The following is a 21,164-nucleotide window of genomic DNA, read 5'->3' as shown; positions in this document are numbered from 1 at the left end:
CACAGCACACGACGTTAGTCATCAACTAAATTTACTTCGCTAAGACAAGAATTGATTGGATGCGGAGAAATCCGGCGCTAGCATACAATGTGCGAAGCTCCTCGTCGGGGTTCAGCGTGTCTTTTGTTTTCGTGTGGGGTCAGCGAAGCAAAGATTAGGTTGAACGCTAGCGTCGTGTCTTGTGTGCTTCTCGTTCTCGTCCCACGTCTTTCTGGCGCTAGTTCAATATGCCTCAAGTCTAGAATACGCACCAACTGTAGCCCCAACTTTCTCCTAGATACTGGCCGGCGAATGGAATACGACGAACGACCTTTGCGTTACCTCTCAGTCTGGCTCAGCGTAACATCTCTTCTGCAAGTATATTCTGAATAGAGCCTCTCACTCTTGCTTTCATCCCCCGCAAAAGCTTTGTACCATTAATAAAGAACGGTACATTATCGCATTGCGAGCATAACAAGGTGTTCGTGGAACGAAGACATTGTTCCTCTCACATAAGAATCCTCTTCGGCTTCCATTCATTTTCGTAGCGCGCGCCTCGTCATGCTGAGGGTGAGCTCTGCGCTCGAAGATGATTAATCTCTTGGTGACGCTTACAAATGAAGAGGAAGAAAGAGCTGCTATCGAAGCGACATTGTTATCAAGTATTGCTGTGGTGGTGGCTATATTGTGGAATAACATCATCAAGCAGCTGCCAGCTGGCTTTATTATACCTCGCTGCAGATCCGCGTATAGACAAAATGGACGTCACCTAATTGTAGCGGAGTAACGAGCCAATGTATGAACAAGCAGGGGAGAAAATTACCTCATAAGGCTGAAGACAATTTTTTCCGCCATCGAGTAACTTCCAAAACACCTCTCCAGACAGCTAAGAATATTCTTGTGCAGGGAACGGCATGTACGCGCGGTAAAAAACAAACAAAAAAAGAAAAGGGGATGGGCGAGGAAAGCGCTGTTGTGCTCTTGCTATCAACGTCACTAAGCCTTTATCAATAGTGCTTTTTTTATCTTTCCCTCGTCCAACTTTCTCGACAGGCAGCGTATACAACATCATACTCGGGCAGTAATGTCTTGTGACATCTAAAAACAAAACGATCCATCTTCGGCTGATTCTGACGCGCGACATCAACACTCTAGCGAGTCTGTCGCTGACGGAGCGAACGCGCGTGGACTCCGGTCCCTCGCGTTTTCATTGACTCTAAATACGACTTGTCATTTCCACCGCCGCGCGCCAGTGAGTAATTGCGTTATGCGCGCTGTCAAAAGTTATCCTACCGCTGAGAGTATAGCCCCGTCCAGTAGTAGCAAGGCGAATGGACGAGGGAGAGAGCGGGGATGGACGTCAGCGACCGGCCATCCCGTTGCAAACACCCATTGCCCACGCCGCTCCCGCGAAGCTTCAGTCCGCAGCCTAATACGCCCTCGAACTCTTCGTGGTTTTGTGTTTCCTGTGTTTATAGCATGTTCTGTCAACGTGTTCAGCGTCAAATTGTCTTTGTTCATCATGTACATTGCTGAGAGAAAACCGCATGAGGCGTTGTCACGACCGGTACAGCCAGAAGGCCTGCAAAAAAAAGGCAGGTTTGCACGGAAAACGCACGACTCAATATGTGCTCCTCGGTTCCTTTCAGATGTAATCTAGTCGCCTGTATATGTAATAACGAACAACTCATTCAGGAAAGCAAAAGTCTTCCTGCGAAAACGCAGTGACACGAAAGAAAAGGGAACCCTGGTTTTGTACCGACGGGCCTGACGCACCAGATGTATACATGAACGAAGAGCGAGCGCTCCTAAGGCATGGCGCAGGCCGACAGTTACAAGGCAGGTGCAAATTCAATATTTTGTCTAAATAGGACGCGGCTCCGGATCTTTCAACCGCTGACGAACTTAACCACTGGGACGCTCCGCGTTACGTCTTGTTGAAAAGTCCTGACCCCCCCCCCCCCCTGCACACACACTTTGATGCTTTACAACAGTACTCACGGTACAGTATTATTTAAAACGAGACAGACCTAGAGATAGTTTGCGTTGACGTCATCGTGGCCGCCATATTGGGGTACTAGCAAGTCAAGAAGCTGCGCAAACAAGAAAACTTAACAGCACGACAACACGAAAGCCGTGCCTAGCGCCCAGCGACTAATCGACGACAGTGATAATGCGAGGAAACAACGATCCCTGTCAAAAAAGCAATACAATTATACGTATGATGATATGGTGCACTGACGTCATCGTGGCACCATGCTCTGGTACTAGCACGGTGTGATGCCGCGTTTGTGACGTCACGCGAAAACTACCTATAGAAACAGAGTTCTGAAGGCTACCTTGTATTTCATCTTCTCGCTGTACCGTCGCCAAAACTTTATCCTGCTTCGTGATATACGAGACGATTTCTACGTATCAATTACGGAATAATTCAAAACATTCCGCTGCCCTTTCTTTGAAAGCACCTTCGCAACAGCCGGTTCGGCTGTCCGTCACGAACTTTTTTTTATTTATTTATTTATCTCACTGCATCTAGTACGGGCCCACAGAGCGCGAGTCCTGCGCGATACGTCAACGCGCGTGCCGGCTCCTAATTCCAGCCAGCGAGGCCCGGGCATTCGGGATGTCAGCCTCAGCGCCGTCCCGCCGGCGCCGTGCTTAATTAAAGGGTCAGCTTCAAAGCGACGAGCCGGACTCGAGAGAACTTGGCCCGGCCAGTAATTGGCCTCATTGCGCACTGCTCGCGGAGGATTAAATTTGATCAGCGCCGGCCACGACGTGCGCTGGGGTGGCTGGGCCATTCTGCGGGAGCTTGTATAGCCCCCTTTCATCTCTAAACCTTCGTCCGGCAGCTGGCGCACACACGGACCGGCTTTACTTGGCGCGGTCGGTCGTGTGAACGCTTGCTCTCCGCTCTCTGTAAACCGGGGCTTCGCTTTGACGCTAGCGTTTCGGTTCGTCAAATCAAAGGTTTCGGTCGTTGATGAAGGGTATAGTCAGTAGGCTTTTCTTTTTTTTTACCGAAAGCGCGGGGTACATGTGGAAGTCCGTTCATCAGCGCGTTCTTTTCCCCCTCTTCAGGCCACAGCTTCTATTCAGTGGTTTCAATGCAGACATTTTTTATGTGTAGGAGTCGTCACATGAACACCCACATAAATTAGTCTAGGGCGGATACCGAGCGAAAGCCGTTTGTATAGCAAATAAAATTCTAAAACGGTCTAGACCGAATTACTCACCAAGATATCACGAGGGGCGTGTAACCCGCTTCCCATACTTGCTCTCTGCACGACGAGTATGGTTGAGAGCAGGACTCCTCATAATGTCTTAATAGTAGTGTGTCCATAGGTACAGTGCGTATAATGAGTGGGTTCCCGCGCCGGGTCCTGTTATAGACGTTATCAACTTCGTCACCTGCAAATATTACGGGGACCCCAGAGATGATAACGCCAGAAGGTGACCCAAACTACATGTATGCTTGTGCAGGTTTACTCACTAATAAATTGCGTCTCCAAACATCAGACTAGACAGCGCGCCTCAGCTCGCGCCCACCGCGCGACTTTCTCTGTTTTCACACGCGAGCATGTTACGGTTAGCAGCAACTTCTGGACTTCACCCAGCCTGAAATGGCTTCAACCAGCTGGGCTTCACCAGCCTTCTGGACTTACGGAATCACCAAGCCAGAAATGGAGGCTGCGGCTTCAGCTCGTCTCACATACGCAGACGCTTAAAAGCAAAAAAGATCAACCATCGTCTAGCAGTATCAAAAATACAGTAGAACTGTCCGATCGCCTGCAAGTCTAGATGACTAGGATCTTATGCACAATAGTGCAGCTGCCTATAGCATCTTGAACGCTTACATAAGAGAAAAGCGAGCATCGCACTTTTCGTAAATGACACCAAACCTTCTATCAGCCATATCTTGGCTTCCTCACCGTCACAGCAGGAAACGCGTACTGTTTTCGCCGTCTGGATGGTTTTCTCGTAATTGACACGCCAGAACACCCATGGTTCAGACTATAGTCGCGACGCTTAGCTAACAACTTTCAGGTCTAAATTTACACATTCACTAATACCCAGAAGGTGCACGGGAGGACGGATGCCGCAGTAGCTGGATTGGTAAAGCACGGCATGCGTAATATGGAAGAGGCGAGTTATGTCTCCACCTAATGTAAATTGTCTTACCGTCCACTTTCCTTTCCCTCTTTATTATTTCTACATTTAAAATAAGTGAAACAAACGTAACAAATTATTTCCCATATTGTTTCACATTCAATCGCCTGTTTCTTCATATTGTATGCCGGATTGCACGCTGCTGCAGAGCGGCGATTTGCAAGGTGACTTGCAGAATGATGATTTTCTGAGAAGCACATTCTCATTTGTAACTGTGTGTTTTACAGCGTAAGCTGTATGGGCTCATTCCAATAGCCGTTTCTGGTCGCGATTATGCCGCCACCGACCCCGGCCCGTAACCGCTATCGCCGGAAATTCGAAAAAAGGTACCCGCTCTCCACCGGGATCGAGCCAGGCCCGCTGCGTGGGAGTCGGATACTTTACCACTGAGCCACGCAAGCGCTTGCTGTCGGGCAGAAGAAAATTCCCTTTTATACGCGAAATATAGGCACAGGCGCCGGCGCCGAGACCCAAGCCTCCGCCAGTGTGGTGGCGCCATATAGTTAACGTGCTTGCAACCGCCGCGTGCGACGAGATGCGATTCAGACGCGATGCGATTCAGACGAGGCGCGCAATCAACGCTATCCCGATGTTAGATGTGCGCCACGTATTCTGGGTACCTCTTCTGGTACACGTTATGGCGTCTCCTCGCAAGGTACGAACCGCTGCTGAAGAAGCGAATCGTTTAGAGCTACGTGCGCGGCTACAACCAGGCAGCATCGGGCTCAGCAGATGCTGGGCAGAGAGAATTGCAAGCCGCAACTCGCTGTCGACGCCGACACCGGGCGGACAGTTAAGATCGTTCTCGTCAAAATCGAGGCGAAGACACTTTGCCGCGAAGACTTGTGCGTGGTGCGAAATTGGAGCTACTCTGCGCCGCTCAAGCAGCTTACGCTGTAACTGAGCTGCGTGGGCCGCGCAGGCCTGTGACTTTTTTAATTAAGCACAGTTCCAAATGAAATTGTCGATCGAAACCATTGCTTGAATTGCGTGTCGTCAACCGAGAAGCCGCGAGGCCAATAAAGGCACTGCCACGTCTTGCCTCAGTTCATACACTCCACGACAATGCCAGCTTACACAATACTGAACCAGAGATGCGTGCCCCAGGGGTGACTGTGTGCCCCACAATACACAGCTGCCGGCATAAATGAAGACACGCATTCATCAGTGCGACACACTCCGACGTTCAGGCTACTCTCGGCTACATAGCATAAGCACCAGGCCCATTCTACTTGAGCTATAAGGTCATACACGACGACACATTTAATATTTTTAATTTTAATTTTGTTTATTTCCAAATAATGCAGGCAAGGAATGGCACAACGAGGAGGGGTTACATCAAACAAATTAAAAGTGATTCAAACAGGAAAATCAACAGAAGCAAACAACGTCGTCCCTTCGACCTCCGTCTCTGTCTTCTAGCCAGAAAAACATTTCTTCAACGGGATGCATGCGCTCTAATGCCCCCACGTGGCCAACCTTCCCCACAATCGCACTCGGCCGGAGGAAGCTCGCTCCGGAGACATCAGGCTGGGGCCCGGCCCTTGTATACTTTCGCGCCACCTGGGCCAAAGGTCCAGCACCCGAAGACGATGTAAATTGGCCGAAGTTATCGGCCCTCTTTCTGGTGCCTTTCTGGGGGATCGCTATTGCCGGCAATTGGTTGGTTTAACGACATAAGTGCGCTGGTCACCGTCAGGAACGCAACTTCGTCGATTCTGCTCCCTCAAAAGATTCACCTGTTTTGCCGAGACGATCTTATCTTTTCGCGTTCCCTTCTTGTGCGTGGATTCGCGGTTCCGCAAATTTGTCTACAACTGGAGGAAGTCGACTGCGGAGGCTGCTTTCGAGGGCGCCGAAATTGATCCTTTTGTGGACGGACGGCAACTATTCCTTACGTGAAACTTCATCTATTTTGCGTATTTTAGAGGAACTGTTTTAATGAGAATTACATCTACATTTCTGCCTTTGCGGCTTGATTGAGCCCCAAGCTCGCTAGAGCTACAATGTTGTACTTCTATGTTTGTAATCTATTTCATTTTTGCAAAGCCAGAAAGAAATAAAGATTGGTTCAATTTTATTGATTCCGCAAAGGTCCCAAGATCCATATGTGTGTGCTAGGGGGGACAAAAGTTTTGTCTCAAAACTTTGACTGGAAATTGTACGTAAAAATCAGACAATAGCACTTCTGCTTTCAAACATAAAATGAATGCACCCCTGCAATTGAAATGTCTCGTTTCCTTCTGCTTTCCTAGTTTAGTCGCTCCTACCCACTTCGCTGTAAAATTCGCTCAAAGCGTATCTGTCTTCTCCTCTTGTCTGTCTTGTCATTGCGACGACTCCGCCGAAATATTCTTCGACCGTGGACACTCTCCACCCGGTTCGGGATCCAGGACTCTCGCGGCATTGACTCCCAACGGAGTGCTCCGTATGAGTACGTGCATCTCCGTCCCCTCGCAACTAACGTGGATCTCTCGCACGCCAATGACACCGTCAAGAGCTCGCCGTTCTCCCTTCGTGTCAACCGGCTCGTAATTCTTGCTCAATCAGACAGCCTAGGCTGGGCGTGGTGGATTCTGCCTCCGGAAAGGAATTCGGATGACTTTGGAGCAAAATCCGCGCTTTGGAAACAGGCTGGCAATAACGAAGATGAGCTCACTCCAAAGAAAACAGAAAAAAGAAGCTGGTTATAAACCGGAGGACAGATGAAGCACCTCGGGTGTGTCCGTGTGCGCTGTCACATTTGCTTCCTTTGTCTTTCGCCTTATGGGCCCCTTTGATTCATTGTATCTACGGTTAGTTCTGATTGCTCCAGCATATTTCTTTCTTTTTTCTTTTCAGAATCTGTCCGTGTGGGTCATTTCCCCTCGAGCCTTGAACCATCAACATTTGAGATTAGGTCGATTCTTGCAGACGAAATAGAGAAAGAGAGAGAAGTCACAAGGGCGAGGCAGAGAGGTTAACCAGGATGAACCGGTAGGCTACCCTGTACAGGGAAAGGGGACTGAGAGACAAATTTTGAATTTGTCTACGTCTCGCAAAACAGCTATGGACAATTGTAGAACCGTATTCGCTGCAAATAAATAAAATAAATAAATAGTACATTTTGTTTTTATTTATCTTCCTGGGCACCTTACTTCGACAAAGCTCACCTAATAAATGACTTTTGTCGTGGATATGTAGGAGCGCTTAAACTTTCTAGCACTAAACAACGGTTGATCCCAAGCTTGTACGTCTGGTTACAATGGTATTCGGTACAAATCAGGTTAAGTCAATTCGACTATAGTAATAGGGAGGGTCGGCTAATGTGCTAATGGGGCGGCCATTTTTTATTTTGATTTGTTTCCAGACACACTCTATCAAGAAATGACTTCAGCAACTACAAAAAAATTACTCCATCTCCCGCTAAAGGAAACACGTGTGGATGCGAAGCAGCGGGGAATGGTTAGCTTGAGCCGGCGAGGGAGAGCGGTGCGGAGCCGGCGCGGGGGCGCCGCACGGCCAAGGAGGGAGCGCGGAGCGCGCGGCCCGCCGCCCAGTCGCGAGGGGCGTGGACGTCGCTGCGCGCGCAGCTACAGCGGACGCTCACGTCGTCGCTCCTCGGCGCGTTGCTAGGGATGAGGGGAGGAAGGAGCGCGGATGCGTGTGGGAGTGTGGCACGCGGGCACGCTCCGTACAGTAGGCATCTAGAGCAGACAAAGGGAGAGCAGGGAGGAGAGAGAGGGGGAGGGGGACGCGGAGGTCATGCAGAGGGGGCTAGAGTGGCGTCCAGCTGGCCGCGACCTTCGCCACCCAGTCCGCCAGCCCGGCTTGGGTTTGAGCGTTAGTAGATTTTAGTACGGAGTCCCACGCCTCCTGTGAGGGAGCTTGCCGTAGCAGATTTCTTGGGGGAGGATTATTCCTACAACCCCATAGAATATGATTCTGATCAGCTGGATCTGTGTCGCAATATTTACATTTTGAATTATAGTCGCCTTTGGATAGATACGCTTAAGAAGTGCATTCGCACTTAATATCAGTGGCGACACCCGTCGTACGTTCTGGAAACGGTGGCAGCACGCTTGCGGGCCTTATATACGTCGCCGCGTGGGCTTAGAGCTTCATTCCACATCGCTATGAGTGACGACGCACTAGGCCCAAGTCGCTGGAGGGCAAGACCAAGAAAAACAACCGAGAATCTGTAAAAGAGATACTGTATGCGTAATGCTACACTACAGATCAAAGTGATTCTTGTGAGAGTGCATACCGAGCCCCCGTCGAGAGTTCCTGGGGATGGTGTGTGGACATGTCCTAGGAAATAAATGTGGAAGATATGTACTGTGAGGATTGAAGTGTGTACTGGGAAAGTTGGATCTCATAGAGTGTGAATAAGAGATGCAAAAAGTTTAACGGAATGTCAATATAAAGTCTGACAGCAAGACCGACAGAAAGTTCAACAACACATCAGCACAGCGTTCATCAGAAAGTTCAACTGCCGATGAGCAGAAAGTTCAGCAGAAATTTCAACAGCAGATCAGCAGAGCGTTATGTTCAGCAGCATATCAGCATAAATTTGAACACAGAGTGCAAGAGCAGATCACCAGAAAGTACACTAGAAAGTTCAACCGCCGATCAGAAGAAAGTTCAACAGAAAGTTCAACGGCAGCTCAGCAGAGCGTTCATCAGAAAGTTTAACAGCAGATCAGCAGAGCGTTGATCAGAATGTTCAATAGCAGATCAGCAGAAATTTCAACAGAACCTGCAACAGTATATCAGCAGAAAGTAAAACAAAAAAAATTACACCATCTTCCCGTAGGGGAACCCTGAGTAGTGTGCGAAGCAGTCATGGGGTAGACTCAAGTTCCCATTAGTTTTCAGTTCGTTGTTTCCGTCAGGTTGAGGTACGTAGCTACCGTTAGCAGCGCCTATCATCGCGCCTTTAACCTAAGCTGCTTCGCATTATAGCGCGCGGAGCCGCAGGTGTTGCCATTCGTTGCGCAATCCGGAGAGGAGAGGAGCGTCGGAGAGGAGAGGAGGAATGCCGAGAGGAAAGGAGATGAGACAAGGAGAGGAGGGGGAGGAGGATGTGCAGGCGCAGTGCGGACGCTGCACGGCGGATGGATGGAGGGAGTGAGTGACATAGCTCCGACCATAAGCTGCTTCGCATCTAAAAGTTCAACAGCAGATCAACAGAAGCTCCAAGTACAATGGGCTTTCATCTTCACATTCTTAGCACGTTCTAAGCATCCCCCGTAGTTTTAACCATCGATTCAGGGCTGGCAGAGTAGCCATGTATGTGAAACATTGCCATACAAATAACATTCTGTTTGCACATTCAGTTATGACAAGTTACTGTAAGATGTTCGCACTTAAGGCTGCTGATAACATTGTATCAATTGCCTAGAGACACCATCACAAATATCAGACAGCTTTCTTTTTACCATGTTTTATGATTTATTGGACGATCGTCAAAATTATACATTTATACGGGGTGTTAATTTTTAAGTTTTACGCACTTATTAGAAATCGCCTGTGGCAGGTAGCATAATTCTTATCATTGAGCTGGATTAGTTGATGAGGCGGACAATAGTAGCGAGAGAAATCAAAACACATATTCCACTAATTAACGAAAATTCACTCATGAACTTCTCAGTTAATTTCTTTACAACACATATTGCAATTTACGAATTGTAGGTGGTGAGCTTGTCAAGCGTATCCACTTGGAATGAATTTCCAGAATGATACCAATTTGGAGAGATGCGCCATCAAACTCGCTCTAAAAACGCAGTGTTGTTCCACTTACTTTTTTTTACCAAAATGATGTTTTATACGTTGAAGGAGAAAAGTTACGGGAGCGCCCATTTATTTCGTCGCACACTTGGGGAAATATTATTTCGAAACTAGTGTCATACTGGAAATTCATTTCAAGTGAATATGCCGGACAAGCTCACTGGCTACAATTCGTAAATTCCAATATGTGTCGTAAAGTAATTAACTAAGAAGTTAATTTGTAAATTTTTGTTAATTAGTTGAATGTGTGTTTCGATTTCTTGTGCTACTAATGGCCGCCTCATCGAATAAGCCAGCTCAACAATAAGCATTATGCTACCTGCCACAGGCGATTTTTAAAAATTGCGTAACGCCTGATGTTGAACACCCGGTATATACTGTATACATATCATGCCATGACACTTACACGAACCTTTCATAAACGCCACTAAACTTTTCCATGACGACCACATTTGACGGAAGCAGTGATTTCCCACCATTGGCGGATAAACAAACTAGCTGCGTCTTCTGACGCTCACTCTCTGCGTATACGTCTGTCACGAAAGGCTTTACGCAAATAGAGCTACAAGAATGTTATTTATTCATATGAATGAATGTACGTGCGTCCACTGAAACGTGCGCAAGTGTTCAAATGAGCGAAGGTCTTCTTAACCAAGTTGAATGCACTTTATTCAGAAATAAGTACATCTACTAAGGATCGCAAAAAACGATAACAAGTTTCCGAAAAGTAAAAAAAAAGACTTTTCATTTCAATTTATTTGCGCGTTCTACACATTTAAAACAAAGTGATCGGAAAAGGTTTCGCGATCGACATCTTTAACCCTCAGACAAAATGGGTAGTAGTGCGACAGTGATTACGAGCAGCACTTTAAATTTTTTTTTATTCTTGGAAATATTCTGAAAGCCCGAAGGTATTACAGAAAGAAGTGGCTATTACAAACAGTAGTGGCGAAAAAAAATTGCCAGCTTCACAGACTTAAAGGGCAACTCCGGCGATTTTTTGACCATGTCGAGCTAATAAAATATTTAGCTTCCCGAGGCCCTCCTGTGACGCACCTGATAGGAGAATTGTTCCGCAAATTCGAAAATAATTTTAAATAAGCAAAAAAGTGCGAAAACGAAACCGAAACCTGAGCAAGCAGCCGAGCGAACCTTTGCGTGTGACGGCACGAATGGATCCCCGGCGGGGAAGGCGCGCAACGCATGCCGGTCTCGCCCGCGGGGCGACGAAACCGGCGAAGAGCAGACGCTCAGCTTATTCGTGACCGTGCCAGACTTTCGGGGACCTTCGGGCTACATTGCAAGCTGCACCACCTATTCGGATCTGTCAAACAGTTTCAGTTATGATTCAGACGAATTCAATAGCCACGAATCGCCGTCCTCCACCACTAGAGCCTGCACCCATGCGCAACATATCGCGCTGCGACATGAAGACCAAGGGATAGCCCTAACCACTGATATACGTGCTGCTTGCTATTTAAGGTGTTTGACCCCTCTCAGGAAACCGCTTCGCATGCTCACTGTAAGATGTGGAGCACGACTTCCCGCATTTGTATCCCACAAGAACGCCGCTGACAGTCCAAAGCACCGACTGGTGCATTTGTTTACATCGGCAGGTACAGCGACCACTCGTACGTCGTTCGCTTGAGATAGCCGCTCATCGGCGTAATCAATTAATGTCAGAACATATCAAAACAAGTAGATTTTGTGCGTGTAAGCACCGGTACATCACTCTGTGTCGCGCTGATACGTGCGACCACACACCTTCGGAAACAGCGAGCGGGAGACCGTAGTAGGGAAGCGTTGTGCAGGGGCCGTATTCTGAAACGTTCGCCTAGTTCGCGCGAAATCAGCATGCGCGCTGATTGGCTGGTTGAGCAAATTGAATGACGTCGGGCTCAACCACCTAATCAGCTCATCCAATTTTGCTAAAACAGCCAATCGGCGCACGCCTGAAAGCGAAAAAAGAAATTTCGCCTAGGCGAACGTTTCAGAATACGGCCCCAGCCGGCTTATCATTCTTCGTATTCTCTTCATGCGCACAATTAGTGTTCCGTAAAGTAGACATAGATTAGGACATTGAGCGTATGATCGTTGATTTAGAGAATGTATAGTTTTCTCGCGGAAACGCCGATGTCACGAAATATGACATCGTTGGCAGCTGAACGAGACGGTTGTTTACGCATGCTGTATTGAAGGGGCCTCCGCTTGCTGCCCATTTGGGATACGAGGCAAACAGTGCACCTCGTAAGCTAAATAATGAGTCAGCATAACAATGCTTCTTTTGTGCTTTTTTTGTGCTTCTTTTGTGGAACACAACCTGCCCGTCTCTCTGCTTTTCTGGACTTTTCACTGGTTTTGTGGGGCCTGCCGCCCCACATCTCGCGGTGATGGCTGTGCAACCTCCCGAGGCCCCGTCCGGTTCTGGTTCATCAACGGGAATCGCTTCGAGGAAGCGCGGAAATACATCTAGCGACAGCGAGGACACTGAACTGTACTCCGCATCTGCTGACGAGTCATCGCAAGACGGCTTTGAACCTGTCTTGCACCGTAAAGCCAAGCGAAGGATCGTCAATGCATCTTCGGTGTCAAGTTCGTTCACCGTAAAAACTGCACCTCAACGATGGCCTCATACCGTCCTGTTTGTGCCAGAGCACTCGACAGACAATCTGCGCGTCCTCAACAGGCAAGCACTGTCTTTGTTTCTTGAGAACACTGTACCAAACGAGATCAAGGATGTGAGGATAAACACGCGGAAAAACGTCTTAGCCGTCGACGTGATGACCACGAGTGCGCTGAGCCCTCTGCAGCGTATAACGCAGCTGGGCAACATAAGGGTTCGATCCATTGTCCCAGCGGATGGTACCATCATTGCAGGAGTCATTTATGACATTGACATTGAGATCCCTGACACAGACCTTCCAGTGCTCATAAAACCAGCAAGTGAGAGCAACGTTATTGTGCACGTTGGCCGTCTTGGCAAGACACGTTGTGTGAAATTAACGTTCAAGGGTGATTGCCTTCCTTCCTACGTGAAGGTTGGCCACTTCCGCCACCCGGTTCGACCATTTGTTCCAAAACCGCTGCAATGTTATAACTGCCAGAGGATCGGCCATGTGAAGGGCGTTTGCACGAATTCAGCCACATGTCCCCGATGCGCCGAGCCACACTCAGAACAAAACTGTAATGCGACTGTTTTGAAGTGCCCTAACTGTCAAGGCGCTCACAGTGCTTCATCCAAAGACTGCCCCAAGATTAGGAAGGAATGTTCTGTGCTCAAACAAATGGTACGGGACAGTTCCACCCACAAGGAGGCCGCTGAAGCAGTGCGACGTAGACGCCGCCGCCGCCGACGGTCCTCACGTAGGACTGCGCCAGCTTCGAAAAATGCGTTACCTCTTCAAGTAACAAAGTCACCTGCAGTTCCCAGCGCAGCAAACGCTGACACAGGACGGCAGAAAACTACGAGACGTCTCTCTACAGATGAATGGCCACCGCTTCCAAGTACACGACCTATTGATACGCAGCAGCAAGTGCCACATCCAGTACAGCAAGCTGCTCCATCGGATGAGGTGCGACATACAGATCAGCAAGTGGTATCGCTACTGCGATCCTTAATGAATGCCATTCGCGTGTTGCTGAGCAACATGCACACAACGTCAGCCAAAAGTGCACTGCAAGTACTGGACACACTAAGTCCGGTGCTGGCAGCCCTTGAGTAAATCATGGCTCACCAGCAGCTGTCTTTTCGAGAGGAGGTCCTAAAAGCAGCAATCTTCCAGTGGAATGCCCGAGGACTACGATCGCGCATCGCCGATTTCCGACGGTTCGTGTACGCCAACAGGTTTCCCATCATCATCATCTGTGAGCCGAATTTATCGAACTCAATCAGGCTATCCGGCTATGAATCATTTATGTCATCAACTAGTGGTGAAAAAAGCAAGGTTATGGTGTTTATTCGCCGTGACCTCACTTACATTCTTCAACCTGTGCCACCTCATGACGATAACCAATACGTATGCTTAACAGTAAAGAAGAAAAGACTAACCGTCACTGTTTTTGGTGCGTACCTATCACCATCAAGTAGATTTGACTCCAAAAGATTACGAGATATCCTGTCAGCAACGCCTGATCCATGGATTATCATCGGGGACTTCAACGCACATCATACAATCTGGGGAAGTACGAAAATCAACGCGAAAGGCAGAGCCTTGGTATCATTCGCCTCCGACAGCGAGCTCTGGGTTTTAAATGACGGCAGTCCTACTTTTTTACGCGGCTGCACATACAGCAGCTGTCTTGACTTGGCCTTCGTATCACGAAGTCTCATCAGGCGTACAGGATGGTTTACGGACACTGAAACGCACGGGAGTGACCATATTCCCACATATGTCAAGATCAGAGGACTGTCGTCGTCGAAATCAAGTGACACCATCCGAAGAGTGGACTGGCCCAAATTCCAGGCTGTTATTGAAGACCAATGTCAAGGTAATTTATTACATAATTTGGAAGAACTAATCAAAACCACAGTGCAAGACAGTACACGTACTCTAATGCGCTCTTCGAAATTCACTGAATTTGACGTAGAATTAGAGCGACTTCGAGCTATACGGCGACGTGCCGAACGTAGATACCGACGCACGAAGTCAATGGACGATCTACGGACCGCTAGACGCCTACAAAAGAAGATCCAGCGCCGGTTAGATAAGCTAGAGTCACAACGCTGGACTGCTTTCTGTGAATCGTTGGACCCTCTCAAGCCCCTATCGCACTTATGGAGGACGGTGCGAGGGCTCAGGACGCCACCCGTACAACAGTCTCCATTCAAGGCTCTGGCCCTCTTCCAACAACGACCAGATATTGAGGTCGCAGAAGATTTCTGTGCCAGATTATCCGGGCAGCACACAGCTTCCAACAACTTATCACGTTTCATCAGCTTCCCGGCACCACGTGACCCCCGCATGGATCTTCCATTTTCAATCCATGAACTCAAGGCGGCGCTAGCTTTGTGCAGACACACGTCGTCACCCGGACCTGACGGAATTTCTTACAGAGCTCTGTGTCATCTCGGTGAGCGGGCGAGGAGTGTTCTTCTTGAAATCTATAATGAATCCTGGCGAGCTGGCACACTTCCCACAAGCTGGAAGACTAGTCGCATAGTTCCGCTACTGAAGGCTGGAAAGTCTCCGTTGGAACTTTCTTCGTATCGCCCGATTGCATTGGCGAGCTGCGTGGGAAAAGTGATGGAGCGGATGATCCTCGGACGCTTGGAGTGGTACTTGGAATACCACAACGTCTACCCAGATGCCATGGCAGGATTCCGACGCGGCCGCTCGTCGATTGATAATGTCGTCGACCTGGTTACCTATGTTCAGCACCAAAAAGGGTGTAAACGTCTGTGCGCTTCTTTGTTCCTCGACGTCAGAGGTGCGTACGACAACGTTACACATGAATCCATCCTCGCCGCTCTCGAAGAGATAGGCCTCGGTGGTCGGATGTTCCGATGGATTCATAGCTATCTCTATGCGATCCTTCTTTGTGAGCACCGAGGACGGCCGCACTTCTTTGCATTACACCTACTGTGGCGTCCCCCAAGGTGGCGTACTGAGCCCTACGTTGTTTAACCTTACGCTGATTGGTCTCCTTCATCACCTTCCAAACACAGTTAAATTATCAATGTACGCGGACGACATATGCGTTTGGGCGTCCGGAGTGACACGCCTACAGCTGCGTGCCAGGCTCCAAAAAGCTGCCACTCAGACTGCACACTATCTCCGAAATCAAGGCCTGGAGATTTCATCTGACAAATGTGCACTTGTGGCATTTACGCGTAAGCCTATGACGCATTACAGTGTGTTAATCAATGGTCAGATGATACCATTTGTACGGTCACATAAATTCCTGGGTGTCATTATTGACAGAGACGTTTCATGGAGCCCCCATGTATTGTACATGAAAAAACGGTTGACAGGCATCTGTCACCTTTTGAAATTCTTCGCTGGAAAGACCTGGGGAATGTCGACAAGCGCTATGCTTCGATTATATAGAGTACTTTTTCTTGGCTTCTTGCGGTACAGCTTGCCAGCATTGACTAACGCAAGTACAACAAGCCTACGTACTATACAAAGTGTGCAGGCCCAGGCGCTGCGGATTTGTCTAGGTCTTCCTCGAAGTGCGTCAACGGCGGCAACTATTGCAATCGCCAGAGACCACCTCATAAAGACCCACATCGCAGTTGAAGCAATAAGAATGCACGTAAGGCACCTTGCACGGACTCCTTGCCACCATCTAGCCTCTCTACCTGCGGAGAGACCACACGCCTCGTTCTGCCGAATGATATCCGCACATCGTGAGGCTATACCATCTTGCTTCACACCTGCCGCGAGACCTTCCACTCCTCCTTGGTGCCTCATTCAGCCAACGATCATCCTGACAGTACCTGGCGTCCGGAAGAAAGCAGATATGTCATCGCCGGCTCTTAAACAGCTTACCTTACTCCTATTATATGAAAAGTACCGGAATTACACCCACATATACACCGACGGTTCCGTCTTGCAGAACAGCTCTACCGCCGCTGTCGTTATCCCAGAAATAGCCACCACTATCAAGACGAAAACATCTCACTTGACAACGTCAACGGCAGCAGAACTGGCAGCGCTTCGAGTCGCACTACATTTTATTAATGATGAACCAGCACACAAATGGTCCGTTTTCTGCGACTCGAAGACGGCACTGCAGAGTTTACTGTCAGCCTTACGGCGCGGTCCACAGGAACAGCTGGTTTTCGAAATCACAGAGGCCATACATCACCTGACTGAAAAAGGACACGAAATAATCTTTCAGTGGCTGCCAAGTCACTGTGGAATTATTGGCAATGAACGTGCCGATCAAGCTGCTCGTTTAGCTCATGAACAAGACAACCGCCTATCGATCCCGCTGTCTAGGACAGATGCTGCAAGGATGCTCCGCCTGCTTGCACGCCAATGGACTTCATCAGACTGGAATAAACCACATTTTATGCACGCCCGATTATACACCTTGGATCCAACCTTAAGCCTTAGACTTCCAACAAGACTTCCCCGAAGAGATGCGACCCTTCTGTGTAGGCTATGGTTGGGCGTCGCGTTCACCAATGCCTACGCGTTCCGCATAGGGATGGCCGACAGTGCAGCATGTGACAATTGTGGAGACGCGGAAACGATTCGTCATGTTCTTTGTCAGTGCCCACAATACAGTGTGCAGAGACAATCGCTCTCCGTCGTGCTGAACCAGTTGGATGACCAGCCGTTATCGGAAGAAACAATTCTGCAACATCGACGCGACTCAACATCGCATCAGAAGGCCGTGCAAGCGCTCCTGCGGTTCCTGAAGTCCACTGGCCTGTGTGAACGTCTGTGACTGGAACGCCTCCTTTGTTACCAATGCCTGTGTTTTTTTTTCTGTTTTTTTTTTCGCTCTCTCTCTCTCTCTTTGCACTCTCTCCAACCCCTTTATCCCCCACCCCAGTGTAGGGTAGCAAACCGGAAACTGACTTCTGGTTAACCTCCCTGCCTTTCCTCTCTCGCTTGCTCTCTCAGCATAACAATAGGTAATAATACACCCAGGGAATTTGCGTAGTCACATTTCATTTAGGGAAGCGCCGGTGAATGCGACTGGCGGCATTCGAGAACGGCAACGTATACGGATGTTGATCGCGCGTCGTGTTGTCGCTTGTAGCTTTTTGCGTGTGCACTGTACAAAATGAGGAATGGTTTATTTCAAATCCGTATGGTCAAAACTGAACTACAGAAGCAGCTTTCCTCATCCTAATAGCTTAATTAGCTTCATATCAGTGGGTCTGGTCCGCCAGCAGCAGACTCACGAACTCGGCCACTGTGATAGGCTTAACGTCGGCTGAACGCGATCGGCATCGGCTCAAACTGTGTTTGCGGATGGCGAGGGCTGAAGTTCGTGCAGCCAACAACGCAACACCACTTGCCACCCCGCATCACTTGCCCGTCCACAGGGAATGCAACTTCTCGCGACAGCAACATCTCACACCAAGCACTAGCTCACGATCGTCGACTCCTGCACGCTCTCGTCGCTGTCGTCTGCATGATCCCGGCATGCTCTGCGTGAACGATTCCTGACGTCATGCACAATGTGGCCTATAACTGAGGAGGAGGTAAGGTAGGGTGCTCGAGGCATTAAATTAAATTCATTTGTAAAAAATCTGTGCAACTCTCAAGCCTGATTTTTTTAGGGCATGACGGAGGTATTCAGAGGAACAGACCCAGTGAATTTCATCGACATCCGTTGACACCGAAAAATCGCCGGAGTTGCCCTTAACGTCGCGAAGACTGATGAAACAGCGGAGCTGGTGGCTTATAGTAGCTTTTACTTAGCTTTATCTTGGCTTATACTTAGCGTTAACTTGAATTTTCACTCAGCTTTAATCTTTACTTTTCCTTAGCTTTAACTTTCCTTTAACATTGATTTGTCTATCTTCACGGAGAGCTTCTTCGTGGCGTTGCCGAGACGGAGCTTCTCTCTCAGTAAACTCTGCATCTCCAACCATCCTCCGTCACTTTGCTTCAGGAGCCCTTGCTCGGAATTCCGTATCTGCGCACAGTCGCCGAAGCCGCTCCCGAGTTGCATCACGACGCTGTTGACGCCGCCTCTCTCCTTCTTCGAGAGAAAGCTGCTTCTTCGTCCTAGCCATGCTCACGACAGAATGACGCCACCGCCAGTGCACATTCTCTACAGCTCAGGAGAACCCCGTACGTCATGGTTACGTCATCACTTCACTATCTCTTAAGCTCCACCTAAAATTCTGTTGGGGCACTCTCCCTCTATCTCTACACCGCTACGTCATCACTACCCTCTCTTTAGCTCCAGCCACCTGCTGCTCAGTGCGCTTCTTCCTCCTCTCTCACCCTCGCCGCTCTCTCAATACATTAAATGGAAAAATAAGACACCCACCTTATCGTAGTAATTGCTACAACGGAAAACCATACAGGTTCCTCGAAAGAAAAGCCTCGAAGTTGCAGAAAAATTCGTCCTGGTCCGGGACTCGAGTCCGGGACCACCGCCTTTCCAGGGCCGCCACTCCACCATCTGAACTAACCAGGCGGCTAGCAGATGGCAGAGCGAAGTTGAATTTATCAACTCGAAGCAAGGGCAAGTGTATGACGTAATAGTTCCGCAGAAACCCGCTAGGTGGAGCGAAATAAATGGAAAAATGAGACATCAACGCAGTCTTAGCAATTGCTAGAACGGAAACCCATACGGGTTGTTCGAATGAAAAGCCTCGCAGTTGAAGAAAATTCGTCCTGGCTCAGGACTTGAACCCGGGATCACCACCTTTCAAGGGCAGGCGCTGTTCTGCTAAGCTAACCAGGCGGCTAGCAGGTGAACATGGCGTATGGATATAATATTGGCTTATATGGCATGCAAGTAATCTCATAAATACGAGCAGGAAAAAATAAACACGCAAAAAGAACGTAGCTGAAAGCACGTTAGTGTCAATTTTCTTTCAATTCTCTCCAAAATCCTAATTGACAGCATGCCAATCAGAGCTGTAATTGAAATATTAGGTAATTGAATTAATAAATCAATGGCATCAACAGAAAATTGCTTGCGGCTGCTCTACACGACTATGAACAATATGCACTTCGTTTTCATCGCATATAATGGCCCACATTTTTTTAAAACGCGATGCATTATAGCTGAGACAACCTGTATAATCCTAAGTACTGACTAGCATTCTTTTGAGGTTACCATTGACGTCTATGCCGCGTACTAACCTTTCATCGGAAATGCGTGTACGCATAAACGCTGTTTTAAATAACAACGCGATTTCGTGGGTAGTCTTCTGCTCAAGCGAATCGAAACGGACATTGAGCTTGCAGTTTCAACGTGTGTTAACACTCACAAATCGACGCAAAGGTAACGACACAGTAAATGATTGTTAATGCGATGGACACAGGACACGCCATTTCAATCCTATGGCAATTCGCTAGAGAAAAGGATTGCACTGGATTTCCAGAAAGCAACACATAACACTTAAAAAGGCAAAATGTCACAAAAAAGCAACAAATGACACTGCTAACTGCAAAGCGTAGCGTATCTGCGTAGACACATATACCTTCCTTTCTCATAAAGACACCCACCGTGATAGCTCAGTAGCTATGGCGTATCGCATCCTGAGCACGCTGTGACGGTTTCGATCGTATAACGGAAGCGGCATGTCGATTGGGGCGAAATGTAGTAATCATCGTGTACTGATACTTAGGTGCATGATAAAGAACCACGGATGGCCGAATTATTCCGGAGTCCGCCGCTACGGCGTGCCTGATAACGGTTTTGGGACGTAAAACTCCTGATTATGGCTTTTGTTTTAATTGGCGCGCTTGCGCACCCTGAAAACGCTGTACGTATGTAGAATGACAAAAATGAAGCCTCAAGCAGATGTTCAACCTATTCGGTGCATGTTGGAAGTATCACCCTTCCCAATACTCGTGAAGCTAGGTGATTACTCGACGATGCAGGCATTTTTCATGTGAAAACTTTGTGTGCCCCATTACGAGAGAATCAGTCGGCGGCGGCGGTGTGACCGGGCAATGGTATCAAAAATGGCCGACGGCGAAAAGAGTAAAAACACGTCAAAAATGCTCTGATTGACCACAAATTTCTCAGGAAGGTCCATATAAACAATGTAGTATATGGCTTTGAAAAAAAATTAGTTCATTTCGATCGGGCTGGGTATCGAACGTCGGCTCCCGGGGGGCCAGACGAGCACGCTTCCCTGAGGCCGAGGTGGCTCCAAGGTTCAAGCTGACTAAAGGTGTGCCTAGTGCGGGAGTCTTTGCTCACGTCACGTTGCCAGGCATGCTCGCGCGAGCAAACGCTCTTGGCGCACAGCGAAGCATCAACGAAACGCGTGGAGTAATAAATTTTGGTGGCTGAACTTATTGCGTTGCTCGGGTTACTAAAGGTTTCACCAAAATTACTATTAGGCTTTCGAATTCCCACACGTAAGCAGTCCTAAGTATTTCTGCCGATATAGTTTTGGGCCGTTATTGTTCTTTTAACAACTAGCCGTGATTTCTTGCCTCGTCTAACCGTTGTTGCGGGCTGGTACAAAAGAAAGTGCAGTCTAACACAGCGGTAAAAACCACAAAGAGGTAGGGTACCGCTGTGCGATTGCACCGGTGGTACTTTCTAGTACCGCACAGCGATAGCGCTGACGGTAATGGAAGCGTTCG

General features: G+C 48.5%; 1 protein-coding gene across 1 annotated transcript in view; it reads right to left on the bottom strand.

The window, feature by feature from the left end:
- Positions 1–1,537: 1,537 nt before the first annotated feature.
- The window catches only part of LOC119444981 (uncharacterized), a 49,975-nt gene continuing 30,348 nt past the window's right edge, over positions 1,538–21,164 (bottom strand). The window contains exon 6 of the mRNA XM_049664827.1: positions 1,538–1,561. Within this exon, the coding sequence (XP_049520784.1) occupies positions 1,538–1,561 (24 nt within the window). The remainder of the gene's footprint in view (positions 1,562–21,164) is intronic.

This window comes from Dermacentor silvarum, chromosome 3 (genome assembly GCF_013339745.2).
Source record: "Dermacentor silvarum isolate Dsil-2018 chromosome 3, BIME_Dsil_1.4, whole genome shotgun sequence".
Classification (NCBI taxonomy): Eukaryota; Metazoa; Arthropoda; class Arachnida; order Ixodida; family Ixodidae; genus Dermacentor; species Dermacentor silvarum.
The sequence above is the reverse complement of the archived record's forward strand: the minus strand, read 5'-3'. Positions and strand labels throughout refer to the sequence as shown.